General features: G+C 41.3%; 1 protein-coding gene across 1 annotated transcript in view; it reads right to left on the bottom strand.

Moving 5' to 3' along the window:
* Positions 1-3,520: 3,520 nt before the first annotated feature.
* CPB1 (carboxypeptidase B1) overlaps positions 3,521-18,409 on the bottom strand; it is a 35,883-nt gene continuing 20,994 nt past the window's right edge. Inside the window, exons 6-11 of the mRNA XM_033957626.1 lie at positions 17,998-18,099; positions 11,538-11,648; positions 11,349-11,439; positions 9,393-9,595; positions 7,634-7,718; positions 3,521-3,749 (exon numbers count right to left, since the gene is read on the bottom strand). Of these exons, the coding sequence (XP_033813517.1) occupies positions 3,562-3,749; positions 7,634-7,718; positions 9,393-9,595; positions 11,349-11,439; positions 11,538-11,648; positions 17,998-18,099 (780 nt within the window). The 3' untranslated portion in view covers positions 3,521-3,561. The remainder of the gene's footprint in view (positions 3,750-7,633; positions 7,719-9,392; positions 9,596-11,348; positions 11,440-11,537; positions 11,649-17,997; positions 18,100-18,409) is intronic.

Raw genomic sequence — 18,409 nt, 5'->3', positions numbered from 1 at the left:
CAAATAGATCTCCTGCATATTCATTGGGGAAATCCTGAAAACCCGACTGGACTGCGGCCCTCGAGGACCGACATTGGACACCCCTGATTTAGACCTTCCCGAGCATGCAAGAAACCCAGAGCCAGGGATTGGGAAAACTTTACACAGACCTTCACATGAACACAGAAGAGCTAGGACCCTGGAGTGTAAAGCCAGACCTGAGAGTAGGCAGAGTGATTATTATCCAGGTCACCACCGGGGGAGCCAAAGAGAGGATCAGCTGGGTACAGACTCAGGTAGAGCAGGGCATGTCTTCCCCCTTGAAAAGCCAGCAGTCCTGAACAAGCTGTTAGGAAGGTTAGGGAGAAGGCTCAGAGCTCTCCCTAAGGAGGAACCTCCTGGCTCAAGTGAGGGTAATGCCTGTGCTCCCATGGAAGTGGATGAAGCAGAAGCCACTTTAGAGGTACTTGCAACTGACCAGGAAATGCCAATGGAATTGCAAGCTGAACTAGCTTCTGAGGATTGTTGCAACACTCCTGAAGAAATGGAAGTAGGAGTGGCAACCAGCTTTTGCTAGACACAAGGACTGTGAGTTGTTTTTTTTTTCTTTTTGACTATTGTTGGCTGGGGTTTGGTTTTCTGCTCCCAGTCTCATTAGTGGACTTGCTGGACTGTGTTTTTGTTTATTCTCATTTTGGTTTTTTATGCAGAATTCCGTAAAGCTGTGAGTGTTCTATTATGGGGAAAAGTTTGCATTCATCTGGGTGGGAATTTTGAAAAGCTGTTAGTGCTTTTGGCTAGCAAACTTGAGACACTCCTCTTTGCCCAGCCCTTCTCCATTTTAGGCTGGAGGTTTTTTTTTTGGTCTTTTGTGCTATGAACGTTTGATTGATAAAGTGTATTCTCCAGGAACTGAATTTTGTTCTCTGACCTGTACTTACCTGAACTCTGCTAGAAGCAGACTTGGGAATAGAGTCTTTGGTGGAGAGCAGCTCTGTGAAGAAGTAAAACACAGGGAGAACTGTTTGCATCAGGAGGGAAAATCCTGAATGCTGCCAGAGTTTCCTTCTGGCCATTTTTTTTTGTATGCATTTTTTAGTATGTTGGAAAATTAAACCATTCTGAACTTTAACTTGACTAGTAAATTTTCTTTTGTTACCATCCTGGAACTTTGTTGGTGGTTTTTGTCTAGTTCCTGTAAGCCCTGCAGGGTGACTTCATTCAGTCACATGCCGGTGTAATTTTGGTCTGTGGCCACTGGAGGCACTGCAGAGCCACGTCTTAAGGCTCTGGTGCAGGCTACATTTGGTGTTAGAAATGGGATATTGCACCTCCTGCAGGTGGAACTGTGGAACAGGAAAGGAAAAAAAAATAATTTTTTTTGGGTCTGTTTTTTTGGCTGATTGAATGCTGAAGATATTTTGTGTATTTTGGGATTATCCATTGAAGTTTGTTTTTTTTTCTGCAAAGACTATTAATCTACTGATTAATTTTTGTGGACAACTGACTGCTGTATTGATTCTGAGAGCTATCTGGAGGCAGAGTCGGAGTGACCAGAACCGAAAAGAAACAGTTTCCTTGGGGAAAACAGTAGCCTCTGTTGTTGAGGCTCCACCTAATTCCTTTAAAAGTGCAAGCTGGTAGAATGACTTGCACGCTGATCCATTGATGCCCTAACCATGGTTGGTTTCACAGCTTTAATTTTTACTAGAGAACGACATGGGGACACATTTGTCCTCGTCCCCGCAGCTCAATTTCCCCGTCCTCTTGAGTTTTGCCACTGTCCCTCTCCCATTCCCGTGTCATTCTCTAGTTTTCACTACCTCACATTTTTTAGCAAAGACCCGACACAGTACCGTGTTTCGGTGAACCAATTCGCTTGCGTCAGGCGTCACTGAGTGAGAAGCTTCGCTGAAGAAGACATCACATCTATCAAGAGGACTGCTCTGTCAGTTTATTATACGAACGTACGGGACAGTGTATTCTGGTTCATTTTGTATTGATGTTTTATTATTCATAGATGTGATGTCTTCTTCAGCGAAGCTTCTCACTTAGTGACCCCTGACACAGGCGAATTGGTTCGTCAAAACACAGTACTATGTCGGGTCTTCGCTATATTACATTGTGCCGAAGTTTAAAAGGTACAGGGAGAAGGGAAGAGGCAAGTGTGCGGCAGGGGAAGGAGAGCAGGAGCAGGAGTCCTCCACCCACAGTCTCACCAATAGAGGGTGCTGTTTTACTGTCACATTTTTCAATTGTGAGGGACAGGCAAGTTCTGCAGGACTCCAGGGAACATACCTGTCCTTAGCGACTGAAAATATTCCACCCCCTAGTGGTAGCAATGCAGCTGGAGGACACCTGCTCAGCTTAGAGGGAACAGTGCCAGTGCCCTGAGGAAGACCGCACCCATCCCCCTTACTATCCAACTGCTTATATATACTGTGTTTCATTGAAAAAAAACCTATACATGGCTTGTTTTATTGCATAAGTCTGTCAAAACTTGACCAGTTCTGAATAAATTTACAATAAGCCTTCAGTGACCCTTACCATTTCATCTAAACAACTTCACCACTAGCTAGCAATTACCATCATGATTTACGCAAATGCCATTTTGCTTTAGACATAAGCAGTTACCATAGTTTTCAGTCAAGATGATCCTTATTAAAATTTTTTTTTTTTGCTTTTGGAGAAAGGTTATGGTTCTCATAGACTGGTACAAGAGTTTCCGGAAAAGATGTGGAAGAGGGTAAGTGTAGAATATGGTATGAAGAAATTGTGAAAAATAGATTCAACTGATCGCTAGTCAGGAAATGGCAGGGCCCAATCAGTTGGCACTGAAGAAAATATTACGACAGTTAAAGAACCAGGCACTCAAGTGATGTCAATTATGTCGGTAAGGTGGCCAGTGTGAGTGCAGGCTTATTAAAAATTTATTCAGGATGATATATCCCAAATTTTATTGAAATTGATAAAGGTTTGACAGTACATATATATATACTGTCAAACCTTTACCAATTTTCTTTTTCTTTTTTCTTTTCAGCTCCCTTTTTCCTAGTGCTTTCTCTCCAGATTCTTCTTGTGGATTTATGGGAAATTATCAGAAAAGATTTACCCTTTGAATTTTATTTTGGTTGATAATGTTTCTTTTTTGTCAATGTATTACTGGCCACTTGTAGATGTATACAATGAAAAGAGTTAAACTGATATTTTTATCCAGATAACTTTAGGGAAAGTATTTGTCCCAACTAGACTTAATTGGTTATCTTTAACCAGATAGCAATGAATGTCGGTGCTATCCAGTTTATTGATAACTGTGCCCTCAGCATACCCCTTTTCCTTAAAATCTGTTTTCATTGGCCATTGAATTGTACTGCCAAAGCTTGAACTTGAAATTTGACAAGCCATGAGAAGTTCAGTTGCTTGTTAAAATGAATAGGAAACGTAGATTGAGCAGTGGCCCCTGGTTTACTAATTCCATTCAGTGAGTTATAGATAGCAATTTAATTGAATGAAACAAAGCAATACAACGGTGCACATGAAATATGTAAAGCAAATTTTCTTTAATAACCCTGAAGTTCTTCTTTAATAGGGATTGTTGAGGACATAGTTTGAGATATATTTTACTGCCAGGAAGGTCTCTTGACAGGTTGGTTGTATTTGTGATTCAGGAAGGACAAAGCCATATCTGCCGGTGTCACGTAGTTCAAAGGTGAACGAATACTTGATGCCCAAGTCATAAGCCCAGTCATCAGAGCCACCAGCGGCTAAGTCTGCAGTAGGAGAAAAGAAATAAAAGAAAAAAAAAAGAATCAAACATTTAGGGCTCCTTTTACTAAGCCACACTAGCGTTTTTAGCGCACGCAGGATTTTAGTGTGCGCTAAACCCAAGCTACATGGCTAGAACTAACGCCAGCTCAAAGCATTACCATTACCATTTTTTTTTTAACCGTTTTTCACCTTTGACAAGTGGAAGCAACTATTAAAGATTTAGGGGTCCTTTTATCAAGCCACGCTAGCGGGGTTAGTGCTTTGGACATTTCATCACACGCTAACCCCCGCAGCCGGCTAAAAAACTAACGCTTGCTCAAGGCAGGCGTTAGCGGCTAGTGCGGCAGGCGGTTTAACGTGTGGTATTATAATAATAATAATAATAATTTTATTTCTTATATACCGCCAAAGCCATAGTAGTTCTAGGCGGTTTACAACGAAGAAGGGCTGGACAATCAGCGAAAATGGTACAATGTTACAATCAGATAAAATTAGGTTCAACAGTGATTCAACACTGCCACCCTCCCTCCCCAGCTCAATATCATCTACACAGTATTATCTGCCACTGAATATCTTCTATTGAATGATTTTTATCCATCCAGTATTGGACTAAATATGCTGTTAAAACTATGTTCATGATTATGGATTTGTGTTCATTGAGTCTCACCTTGATGGGTCTCATAGTATGACCCACATATACTAATTCACATGGACAGATTATAACATAAACAATACTGTAGTATTGAAAGCCATATTTTGTTTTGTCTGCACTCTGAAGATATTTTGTTAAATGCTCTAGTCTAAAGGTATGTTTTGGATTTGAAGATAATAAATGTTTTGTAACGCTTATATTTTGGGGAAAATAATATGCATATTCTTTCATATATGTTTTCCTACTTGTCCTGATGTAGGCAGCAGGGTTCAGCAGGCCTAAGTCCCTAGGCACGGGAATCTGCTTAAAGTGCTATTCTATAAAGGTTGCTTAGAGTTAAGTAATCTTTACAGAACTCTCACTTAATGCGGATCTTAATGGCACTTAACTTGGGCACCATTTACTGAATCTGGTCATTATCCCCCCCAAAAAAAACCCCTTCAATTTGAGTGTGATATGCTAAGGACGTACCATTCTCTTTAGAGGAAAGGAGACCTCAAAAGTACTCTAAATACCTCCCTTTATTTAAAGTAAAGTTAATACTTGGTTGAGAAGAAACATTTTTTTCCCAGTACCTGGCTTTTTAAAAACTTGCCATGGAGATTAAGACATCACATGAAGCAAACCATGACTCAGAACGCAGATGTTCATCCATGACCAATGAATCTCTAGTTGCTGATGCCATGTGAAGCAAAACGTTGGTTAGGCCATGGCCTTGGTGACCTATTCTTCATCATCAAAAAGGAATAGGGAATGGGGGACTTGTATACTAGAGAATGACACGGTGATAAAATTCATCACCTTTCCTGTCCCCAGGATAACCGCGGGAAACCATCTTCATGTCATTCTTTAAGGAGAGAGGGAAGAATCAGAGTATGAATGGCCACAACCACTGACCCTCAAGCTTTGCTTTGAAGAATGCTGGTGCAGAAGGATTGAAGTTGAGATAGACACTACAGAATGACAGTCTCTGGTATCTAGAGCAGATATTGTGATGTCATAATGCCTCATTCCACCAGTGCCTAAGAACCAATCACATCAGTGATGTCACAATGGCTTCATTATCCTTGGCTCACATAAGAATCAGAGTATGAATGGCCACAACCACTGACCCTCAAGCTTTGCTTTGAAGAATGCTGGTGTAGAAGGACTGAGGTTGAAATAGACACTAAAAAATGGCATGGGATTATTTCCCGCGGTTTTCCGCGGGGACGGGAACGGTGATGAATTTTGTTACCGTGTCATTCTCTATTGTATACTGCCTTTTTGCTGCTCTGGCATTTCAAAGCAGTGGGTACTGGAGGCTAAAGGGCTAGATTCACTAACCTGTCTTCCGCAGGCAATCCGTGGCCAATCCCAGCAGGCCCGATGAATTCACAACAGGAAAAAATTGGAGGGATGCCCTCATCTGCCGACACGGATTGCTAGTGTGTGATCCCACGCATGCGCATACCATCTGTAGATGGTCTGCGTATGTGTTTAAGACCCCTCTGAGTTGCAACGTTTTTTATTTTTATTTTAACTTTTTTGTAGCCCAGTGAGCCCGTAGTTTTAATCCACTATAAACCCGCAGGTTAAAACCATGGGCTCGCAGTGCGGGAAAGGGCAGGAGAGATTCGGGGTGGCAGGCGGGAGAAATCCGGGGATAAGTAGGCCGGCGATTCGGGGCAGAGCAGGCAGGAGAGATCGGGGAAGAGTAGGGCAGAAATTCGGGGCAGAGTAGGCAGAAGAGATCCAGGGAAGAGCATTGGGGCAGCAGGCAGGAGAGATTCAGGGCAGCAGAGAGCAGGGCGTGCAGAGAGCAGGACTTCAATGGAGCCGGAGAGTCAGAAAGACGTTTGCGACTGGTCCCCAGCAGTCGCTTCTTGGGTTGATCGGCCAGCCCAGTCGGTTTCAAAAATTTCTTTGGTGAATCGCGTCCCTGTCTACTTTGCATGCGTTCCCCCCTCATTTGCTTGCATGGATTGGAAGCGGATCGCAGGAGAGGTTATTGAATCGGGCCGGAGGGAAATCTAGTCGCAAAGGGGTCGCAAACCGATCAGTACACGATCGGTTTGCTTAGTGAATCTAGCCCTAAGTGACTTGCCTGGGGTCAGAATTTGATCTCACAACCTCTGGGTGCAGAGACAGCAGCTCAGCCAGTGAAACCACAGCCCTTCTTCGCTCTTCAGATTTCATTGAGGGAGGACTTTATCAATGAGCTACTACAATATTAGGCCATGTTATTTTACCACTAACATGTGCTATTTCAGCACAGGTCCCATTTTATGCAATGAGGCCTAGCTACTAATAACTAGAGTTAGCAGTATGTCTTTATCTTTGTGAGTGGGGTATAAATCTAAAGGACAGTAGATTGTAATTAGTGTCTTCTAGAACTTGTAGCTAATTGGCTGAAATGAACATATCTTTTCCTAATAACAATTTAATACTTTCCTTGTTTATGATGGCTTCATTATTTGCACTCTTATTTAAGCAGGCATATATACTTGGGATCATGTGATGCTCTGCTCTAGGCCCTTCTACTCTATCCAATGAAATCGGCATCACTGAATTGCTCCAAGCACTTTTCTACTTGCTGGAAGTTTATCTGTAAAGTTGGTGAATGGATGGGGTCCAAAGCACCAAGGAAAGGCCGCAATAGGTTAAAGATAGGAGAGGACAAGATGCAGGAGGGCCCTACCGACCACATGTTGTCATTTTGGGGGGAGAACACTGAAATGCTTAAATTGGTGGTGGTGCAAGCTCTTAACCCCTGACTAGAACAACTCCTGGAGCAAATAACTCATTTAGAATCATTGCTAGTGGAGACTTCCAGGCGCGCAGGAAAATCGGAGCAGCATGTCTCTGAGCTCGAAGATGGCTCCTCTACCTTGACTGTGGAACTTGCCTCAATGTGGGAACAATTGAGTAAGAGGGTTGTTAAATTAGAGGAGCTTGCGAACTGGTCTAGGTTGGGGGAACGTGCGCTTTATTAGAATATCTGAAACGGTACCAGAGGCTTATCCCATATTTGGAACATTGGATGGACTTGGAGCTTCCTTTGCCCCAAGGAACAGGCCCTTTGCGATTTGAGAAGTTGCATCTAATGGGCCGCCAACTGGGCATGGAACAACGACAGCGAGTGGTTATAGCTAAAATACATAACTACATGCACAAGGTGGAATTTCTCCAACTGTAAAAAGCTGAAAAGGATGTTCTTAAATAATAATAATTACTCATAAGGTTGTGACTTACAGATTGTTGCAGCGCCTGAACCATAAGTGTACCTTGTGTTGTATAGTGAGTTCAGCTGGCTTACTGCAGCTTTAGCTAGGCTGTTCTGCAATGGATAAAAGTCAAAGTTTTATTTTTTGTTTTAAATAATTTTTAATGCCTTACAGCATGCATTAGAAGTCAGTTAATATAGAATATTCAAGAGCAGGCTTGCCTGGTGGTTCAGATGGTAGGAGCTATACCTCACTATAAGAACATAAGAATAGCCTTACAGAATCAGACCAATGGTCCATCTAGCCCAATATCCTGTTTTCATGGAGGCCAATCCAAGTCACAAGTACCTGTCAAAAACCCAAATAGTAGCAGCAATCCATGCTACCGTCCCATGTCTGTCTCAACAGCAGACTATGGACTTTTCCTCCAGGAACTTGTCCAAACCTTTTTTTTAAAACCAGCTACTATATTGCTCTTACCACATCCTCTGGCAACGCGTTCCAGAGCTTAACCATTCTCTGAGTGAAAACATATTTCCTCTTATTGGTTTTAAAAGTATTACTCTGTAACTTCATCGAGTGTCCCCTAGTCTTGGTAAATCTTGAGGCACAAAAAAAAAAATCAATCCACTTGTACCTGTTCTGCTCCACTGAGGATTTTGTGGACTTCAATCCCATCTCCCCTCAGCTGTCTCTTTTCTAAGCTGAAGAGCTCTAACCTCTCTAGTCTAAATGTTCCAACGCTGCTCTGACATTTATAGAATCTGTCCTTTTCCTTTATAGAATATTAACATAGCCAGATATATATATACATATATGTGCTTAGACACAATCACTTATGCCCAGATGCCACCGAAGTATATGCCCACTTGCAAACTGTGCACTATCAGAGATATGCATTAGTTGTAGAATAGTGCTTAGGTGGCAAAAGCCCATAGATGTGCACATATGATTACACATATGTGCATATATGACAGTATTCTTATCATTAGTGCACATAACTAGTGTGTAAATGCTAGTTCCTTCTTTATAAAATTACCCCCTAAGTCAGAGGTGTCCAATGTCGGTCTTCAAGGGCCGCAATCCAGTCGGGTTTTCAGGATTTCCCCAATGAATATGCATGAGATCTATTAGCATACAATGAAAGCAGTGCATGCAAATAGACCTCAAGTATATTCATTGGGGAAATCCTGAAAATCCGACTGGACTGCGGCCCTCGAGGACCGACATTGGACACCCCTGCCCTAAGTGCTTTCCAATCCTTGTACCCTGAATGAGCCAGATTCTGGAAAAAAGTTCCTAGGTGGAAAACCCTGTCCTTTTTTAAGACCAATTCACTAAATTTTAGCATGAATATTAGCATGCACCTAAAAAAACTCACAAGCATAGCATGGTTGCTAACTGCTCATTAAAATCCTCTGTTCTAACTGACCTGAAGTGGAAGGGTTGGTTAGCACAGGGGATTTGATCTCCTGAGCTACACCATCAAGTCCTGACCGCCTCACAGAACATTAGATCCATCCTCATGCAAGGCCCTGGATCCTGGGTAGGGAACAGCTACCCTATTCTCATTTAAAGATCGTAGTAAACACCTCGGTACGTAAAATAATACCAGGTTGGAAAGATACAATGATTGTAACTCGAATAATGCCCTATAAAATCTTGAATTTGATCCTAAATTCCATTCCTTTTACAGGTTTGGATTGGAACCTCTGTCAAGTTTATAGTCTTCCAAAAATGAAAATGACAATATCATGTACACCATGTTTCTGTAGTAGTCTCCTTACCAATTCAGTATGATCCTTTGTAACGGAATTTTTATAGGAGTAGGGGAAGAGCAACATTTGAGAATAGGAGTGAATTGTCAAATAGGCCTTTATGACAGAGTGTTTGGAACGAATGAAATCAGCCAAAGCCTTGGTCTCCTTTTCGGATTCAGGAGCAGGGCCACAGTAAGTGTCATCACATGGTCTGTTTGAGGCGCCAACAGCTATAAAGAAGAATGAAGTTGGATGCGTTATACAGCTCTTATATAATAATGTGTTTACTAATTTAGAGTTCCTTTTACAAAGTTGCGGTATCGATACTGCCATGGTTGCACTGAAGCCCATAGGAATTGGATGGGCTTCGGTGCAGATGCTACCACAACTTTGTAAGGTGTGCCCTTATTCATTTATATTTATTATTCCAATGTAATTAGTTATTTATTTATTGAGACTTATTAACCGCCTTTATGAAGAGATTCACTCAAGGCGGTGTATAGCAGGTGTAATTCAACATAATAACAGTAGTAAAAAGAACAAATACAATGAATGAGGTAGAGTTAAAATCAGTAAATTGAAACTTAATAATAGGACTACCATGAAACAGTTAAAAAAATATACTTATAACAGCACTGAAATTCAAATAAGAGAGATATAATACATACTAAAAGGGAGACATAATATTTATGAAGAATCTAATAAACACAAATCAGAACATTCAAATAACATAGACATGACGATAATGCTTTTCTACAATACAGCTTATCTTATAGTCGAGGGGTCAGAAGCAGATATTAGATGGGGCCAAGATGGATGGTACAGCATGCTTAGGAATAAACAGACAGGAGGCTAAACTCAAGGCAAGTTGTTTATGCAGCTAAACAATGCATATAGAGAACGGATTTAGATTGTGTGTGTGGCAACCTAGTCCCGGTGCAGAATGAGTGAATAGTCAGTCACCCTATGTATTAAAGGCTTGGGTGAAGAGCTAGGCTTTCACCTGCCTCCTGAAGTAGACATAGTTTTGAATTAGATGTAGTCCCTCCAGGAGTAAATTCCAGAGTGTGGGGGCCACTCCTGAGAAGCCCACTGGTGGGTATCACATCGAACAATTTCTTTTGATGAGGGTACAGACAATGATGCTCCGTGGGAGGACCTCAGAGGTATCAACAGTGAATAAAAAGCTAGCTTGTACTTTAAGTATTCTGGCCTATTTTGTCTGGGGACCTTGAAAATCAAACATAGAGATTTAAATTTTGCCCTGTAAGGTACTAGTAGACAGTGTAGTTTGTGTAGGAAGTGTATGATGTGGTCACGCTTCTTGCAGCCTTCTTTCGCTCTGCAGCATTCTGAATTAGTTGCAGTTGATGCAAACTTCTTTTGATTAGACCAGTGAAAAAGGCATTGCAGTAGTCTAGTCATGATGTTATCATGGCATGGACCACTCTGGTCAGACTTGTTTTTTCAATATATGGAGAGAGATTTTGCAGCTACTGAAGATGACAGAGACAAATTTTAAAGGTTGTTTGAATTTGTGGGATCAGAATGAGTAATGAGTCTAGCATTATCCTGAGAATCCTGACCTGTGATTTTAGGGGGGCGTTCATACTTCATAAAAGATATTTTGAAGGCAGGTATTTGCCTATTGTGTATCCTCAATCTAGGCAACACTTATAGAAGAATCAGGCTCAGGGAGTGCATATTTTAGTACTTTAGCTTATTCCTCCTTTTTTGAGCACTCATTGTTTATGTGAAATTTGATTTTGGCTTCCTAAATGCAACTCCATCCAGCTCAGTCTTAGCTGTTAACTGATTAAACACAGGACCTGAAGAAGGTGTTACTTTCCAAAGCTTATCAAACATGTATTTTTAGGACAATAAAAAAAGATATCCATTCACTTTTCTTTTGTTTTATTTCTATTTATTACCTTAAAGTAGACTAACTTGAACTTGCAAGGGACAAGACTTTGGAATACTTACTACACCACCCAGCATTAAAATTCCTGTTGGGGTCAGTACCAATGCAGCTACTGTTTGCATTCTTGGACCGGGTCTTTCTCCACATACGATTCTGGAAAAAAAATGTTAATATTTAATAATACGCTAACAATATTTTTTTGACATCTAAACATAACAGTCAATTCATAATTCTTGGCTGCAAATACTTACATTGGTCCATGTATAGACATAACCATCAATGTTTAAGACTGGCAGGATGTAGAAGTCCAGATTGTTGAGAAGATTGGTGATTTCAGAATCAATACCATAATTATTGACAGCCTACATAAGAAAGAGGTAGTTAGTGTTTCTAAGTCTTCTGTATGAACATTTCTTTTTTTTTTTTTTAATTATTTATTCAATTTATAGATATACAATAACAATATCTATATAAAGGAAAAAAGAGAGATTACACATAATTAAACAAGAAAATAAAATATATTCCCTAAATTAGATAATCTCTCTAAAAATAAGTCCTCAGTTTGGGAGGAGCAATACACATTCCATCATGGGATCTGATAGATATCAAAGTAATATAAAAATTAAGCATATCAATAGTGCAATGTACATCTTCTGAATTATTAAGGACTAAGTCCGCATGGAGGTACTGGGAGGGATTACTCCTTTTCCCTCAAGGAAAAACTGAAACTGAGAAGGGTCAAAGAAAATATAAGAATGTTGATCCAAAAGGATCAAACATTTGCAGGGATATCTAAGTTGAAATATAGCATCCAAAGACAGTACGGATTGTCTCAATTGCAGGAACTCTTTCCTTCTAGTCTGGGTTATTTTTGAAACATCTGGGAAGTTATAAATCTTAGAATCCATAAAGGTCACCTCTTTAAGCCTAAAAAAAGCCTAAGAAGTGCCTCTTTGTCTTGTTGAAAGACAAAAGTCACCAGAAGTGTAGAATATGAAATGGCTTCATCCACTGAGGTTTCCAGTATTCTTATTAAGTCCATTGCACTTGTCGAATCAGGTAGCGCCTCTGGTTGTGAAGCCTTCTTAGATATTGGAAGGAAATATATCTTATGTAGAGGTGGAAGTCCAGACTCAGGGTATTTAAACACTTCCTTTAAAAATTTATTAAATAAGTCTCTAGGAGACATTACCAGAACCCTAGGAAAGTTAAGAATTCTTAAATTAAGCATTTTAGTATAATTTTCCATATTTTCAACTTTCCTTACTAGCAATAGTCTATCTTGCATTAAGGTAACTTGAGATTTTTGTATCCCTTGAACCTGTTGGTCCAAGGAGTCCACTCTTACCCCCTGAGTCTTCATTCCTTCCTGTAGTTCTTCAGTCTTTTTTCCATGTTCCTGCACAGAGCTGGTACAAGGAGTCTAATGCCTTCCAGATAGACTCCAACGTGAACTCTGCTGGCCTTTCCAGTGGGGGAATAGCTGGAATCTGTCCTCCCTCTAGCAAAGACTTATCTGCCCTCTCCTCGGTCTCTTCAGCTGCCACATGTACATCCAGGGACACCGGAGAGCCCTCCAGCTCAAGAAGGGAAGTAACTTCCTGTCCCTTCTGAGCCGCCGTAGTTCCCCTCTCTCGTGGCTGCTGGGGAGGGACAGGTCCTGCTGGGCTGAGTGATACCTCGCTATGCCGAGACCTCTCTTCGACTCGGCATAGCCGGTTCGCCCCGGGGTAAAGACGTTAGGAAGCCGTCCATCGTCCCCCGCTGACGCGAGGTGAGTTCGGGTTGCCGGGCTGTGGCAGCCGCTCTTCCCCTCCTTTTCGGCATTGGGGAAAACCTCGATCAAAAGTAAAAAGGAAATTTTCGGCTGGAGGATAGATTGTCAGCGTCCTCGCTGCACCGCGGCCATCTTGTTCCCCTTATTCCTGTATGAACATTTCTACATTAACTATTGATGATCAATGCTAAGGTGGTGTGAGTCAAATAAATCTTTTCAAGAAAGGCTGTAGGAACTATTGGTGAGGCCATGAAGCTAGTAACAGCAAGACTCGGGTTTGATTACTGGGGCTAAGAACATACTGGGACAGACTAAAGGTCCATCAAGCCCAGTATCCTTTTTCCAACAATGGCCAATCCAGGTCCCAAGCACCTAGCTAGATCCCAAGTAGTAAAACAGATTTTATGCTGCTTATCCTAGGAATAAGCAATGGATTTCCCCAAACCATCTCAATAATGGCCTAAGGACTACTCTCTTAGAAAATTAGCCAAACCTTTTTTAAACCCTGCTAAGCTAACTGATTTTACCACATTCTCCAGCAACAAATTCCAGAGTTTAATTACATGTTGTGTGAAGAAATATTTTCTCCAGTTTGTTTTAAATCTACTACTTAGCAGCTTCATTGCATGTCCCCTAATCGTAGTACTTTTGGAAAGAGTGAACAAGCGATTTACATCTACATTTCTACTCCACTCATTATTTTATAGATCTCTGTCATATCACCCCCTGAGCTGTCTCTTCTCCAAGCTGAAGAGCTCTAGCCGCTTTAGCCTTTCCACATGGAGAAGTCATCCCATCCTTTTTATTATTTTTGTCTTTCTTCTCTGAATCTTTTCTAATTCTGCTATATCTTTTTTGATATATGGTGACCAGAACTGCCCACAGTATTTGAGGTGCGGCTGTACCATAGAGCGATAAATCTTTGTTTTCCATTCCTTTCCTGATAATTCTTAACATTCTACTTGGTTTCTTAGCAGCTGCTGCACAATGAGCTGAGGGTTTCAACGTATCCTCAACAATGACACCTAGATCCTGGGATACTGTCATAGCCTAAGAATTCTCCTCCTGAATTGTCTATGTGATACAAAAAACAGGAACTCCCTTCATGGTTTGTTTGTTTTTTTGATTCATTCAGTGCTTATTGACTAAGTCATGTTAAGTGTTTAATATTGGTCCTAATGCATGCTCCCTCTGAAATAATTTCCGGGTCGCTGGGCCAGGAAGTTATACCAGAGGGAAAGCCAACACTGGCGCAAGCAACAGGCTGGAGAAACTGCTCGCACTGGTAAAGATTTTAAGAGGTATAGGGGTGGGAAGAGAGGGCAGGAGTGTGGCATGGGGGGGGGGGCACAGAGGGAGCGGGGGGGTGGGGTGGGGTGGAGAGGAGGGTGCAGGGAGCATCACCGCCCCGGGCCTCCTACCCTTGCTACACCACTGCATGCAACATTAACATATTATAGAAAAATACTGTTTAGAGAAATACTGTAGAATATTGTACTAATGTTTAAAGGAGCTTTCTCTGTGACACAATAGAGGATTAACCTAGTGCTTAGATCAGCAGGTTGCAAACTAGGGAAGTCAGGGAACAAATCCTGCTTACTCATTGGCTGGCCTTGTTCAAGTCATTTTATCCTATATTGCCTTATGTGCAACTTAATTGGTGAATCCACATGGACCTGAATATAACTTGCTTTTACCTTAGATTTGGAAAAGGCAAGTAGTTAAGGGGTCTTTTTAACTAAGCTGTGATAAGAAATGGCCTTAGTGCACCCTTATGTGGGCCATTCCTGCACACCAAGGCCATTTTTACCATGGCCATAAAAACTCTGCTTTTCTATTTATTTCATCAATGGCTCTGTGCTAATGTTATAGATGAAAGAAAGATCTCCAAAATGGATTTAGATCAAACGTAACAAGCACTTATATTTCTAGGGCACGAAGATAGCAGTAATGCAGTCAAGCAGTACTAAATTTATAAGAGCTACACATGACAGAATAGTATGCTTTTCAATCCACACTCCCTGACTGGTTTGGCAATTTAAGTTCCCAACTCGAACTTTTGGGTTCCTTGATAAAGATTTTCAAAACATGGCCCATGTCGGGACCTCTGTTAACATCCCAAAAGCTAAGTGAAAGTTTTCTTTTTTCCATATGTGAATCTTTGAGAAAACACATATGAATAAGCAAATTGTCTATTTAACACTATAAATGCGCCTGTTTAACTTTCAAAATCCTATTTGGTATCCTCCCTACCTTTATCCCTCTTTCTTGGAATTCCTCAAACCCTAATACCACCAGATCCTCCCACAAATTAAAACTATCCTTCCCCTCGCTAAAAGGCATTTCCCACACAGGAAAGCTAGGGACCTCCCTCCACTTCAAAATCACTGAGCTCTGGAACAACCTTACCTCCCCTCTTCGGAACTTGAGCTCTCTCCAAGTTTTCCGTAAACATCTGAAAACCTGGCTTTTCTCAAAAAATGTAAGTCTCCCTCCAATTTAGGAATCAAGGAAACTCTTATATCTTGGCATCCCAAGTCCTCTAAATTTTCTTCACACTTCTACCTCTAACCCTCTGTTGTAGTTCCTTCCTATTTCTCCTACTGTAAACCGCGTCGAGCTCTACGAACGTGGAGATGATGCGGTATACAAACCTAAGGATTAGATTAGAATACATTACATTAGGGATTTCTATTCCGCCATGACTTTGCGGTTCAAGGCAGATTACAAATGGATTCTCAGGACATTAGAAGTATTTAGGGAGTAGTTTGTACATTTCTTTGAGTTGCTAAGGATTACATTTGAATTGTCATGGTACTAGAAGTACATATGGAGTAGTTGCAGGTGATGCTTGGGACATTTCTGATTGAGTTGGTTCGGTTTTATGTGTTTTGAATAGAAGGGATTTTATTTCTTTTTTTGAAGGTTTTGTAGTCTATGGTCGAGGTCAATAGGTTGTAGAGTTGGAGGTCGAGTGTTGCAGCTCAAGTGGCTAGGAGGTCGTCGTACAGTTTTTTTTTTCTTTTGATTTTTTGGTTGGAGAGTGTGTGAATAGTGCGTGGGTTCTCCTATGTCTGGTTGAGGTGGATTGAATTAGTCGATTGTTCCAATAAGCTGGGCTGTCTCCGTTTATTGCTTTAAATAATAGCAAGTAAAATTTGAAGTACTATTCCATACACAGTGATTGGGTGGTGGGTTTGGCTATAGGCGCTTAGGCTCTTGGCCGAATTACACAATTCTGAGTGTAAATTTCACTAGAAATTTAAGTGCTTATTATGTTTGATCTAAATCCATTTTGGAGATCTATCTTTCATCCATATTCAATTCATTTTGATCTCCTGCCCCCTGGTGTTAACCCTAGTACACGGCTCCCCTACTTGTTTTTTGACTATGTTTCAAGTTTCAAGTTTATTAGGATTTTTATATACCGCCTATCAAGGTTATCTAAGCAGTTTTTTTTTTACAATCAGGTACTCAAGCATCTTCCCTCTCTGTCCCGGTGGGCTCACAATCTATCTAACGTACCTATGGGCTAGATTCACTACGCAAACCGATCATGTATCGATCGGTTTGCGATCACTTTGCAACCCCGGCCCGATTCACTAACTTTACTCCCGATCCAATTCCTGCCCAATCTTATCTGCGCAATCAAATGAGGAGGAATGGCATGCAAATGTAGGAAGGAAGCGATTCACTAAAAAAAGTTCAGGAGCACCGACTGGGCTGGCCGATCAAAAGAAGTGAGTGCTGGGAACCAGTCGCTCACCTCCTTTCCGACTGTCCTGCTTTCTGCCTGAAATCACAGCCCTGTAGCCCTGAAACCATCCAAAAAGCGCTCTGCTCTCTTCCGCCCTGCCTCTCTGCGAGCCCGTGTTTTTAACCCGCGGGTTAAAAGCAGGGCTGCACTTCTCGCCACTTTGCTTCTGTTGATCTATCCCGGTATTTCCTATTTTACAAACTTTGGCTATGATACCACTTTCAGCTTTATCCTCTTTTTCCATTCCTATGCTTATTCGACATCATCCCCCCTCTGCCCGGTATATTCGCCTAGCTCTAGGCAACTTGCCGCTCCTCCTGTGCTACATGAATCTTCTACTGGCATTTTCTCTGTTTCCGGAACAAACATTGGGCTTCTTAATGTAAGATCTCTCAGACATAAAGCACCATTACTTTTGGATCTTATTCAGACACATCATTTGGACATTCTAGCCTCTTCGATCCCCCCTCTCCCTCCCACGCTTGTGCTGAGAGCAAAAGCATGTGCGGACCATCTACCGGTAAATAAGATGGTCTATGCATGCATCCTGATCACTCTGCAGTGATCCATTCAGTGACTGTGGGGCGTGCCTCCGATCGCATTAATTTGCATGAGGAGGCTTGCTGAATCGATCGACAAGGAAGACTCTGCCACAGATCGGCCACGGATCGCCCAGCAAAGGTAGGCTTTATGAATCTAGCCCTATGTGCTAATGTTGCCATTATGTGTGGTCATTTTTTTTTTTAATTACTGCTGGAACACTTATAGCTACCTATTTTGTAGGCAGTAAGGGTTCTTGCATTACCTGTGCATTAACCAGTTAGCACATGGTAATATGGATGTGCTCACTGATTAGCACAGAACACCCACTCTCCACCCCTGCTATGCCCCTTCCAAAAATTACAAAAAGATAATCAGACCATGCACATCTGAAAAGTAAAGCAGAACACATTAGTGCATCCTGTGTTAGGGTAAGGGTTTTGTTTTTTTGCTGCATTAGGCATGTATTGGCAGAAGGACCCCTAAATCCATACTTGTTTCTTCTGGAAAACAATTTGCTAAATAATGACAAAGAGTATGTTTTTGCTTCCTGAATTTGCTCCTCATGTGAAACAAACATGTACATTTTAGCTGAAGGCATTCATGGACGTATTAATGAAAGCATGATAACACTGACCTCCTTGACAAACCACTGGCAGAAAGCAGGAGAGATCCATTCTCGTGCGTGAAAACCACAGTCCATAAAGATGGCATTTTTATTTGAGCCACTTTTGCCAACCTATGACAACCAGAAAGCACAAAATAGCTCAGTTTTCTGAGAGCATTAAAACCACTCTATTGAAAGATGATCCTACCAAGTCGGCAGGTGCAAGGCAGCAAGGGCTGAGGACACCCCAGTTTCTATCATTAAAACCTAATACGGTGATAATGCATTGTCCTTCAGAAAAGAAAAGCCTATGATATTTACAAGCAAGACTAATGATCCCAGTTTATATTCACTTAAGCAGTCAGAAAATTCAGAGTCACTTTGAACATGTTGTTATAAAAATAGGGGCTAATTTTTATCAGGCAGGAGGCAGCTTATCTAA

Source organism: Geotrypetes seraphini, chromosome 9 (assembly GCF_902459505.1).
Source record: "Geotrypetes seraphini chromosome 9, aGeoSer1.1, whole genome shotgun sequence".
NCBI classification, from domain to species: Eukaryota; Metazoa; Chordata; class Amphibia; order Gymnophiona; family Dermophiidae; genus Geotrypetes; species Geotrypetes seraphini.
Note: the sequence above shows the minus strand (reverse complement) of the source record. Positions and strands in the feature narration are given on the sequence as shown.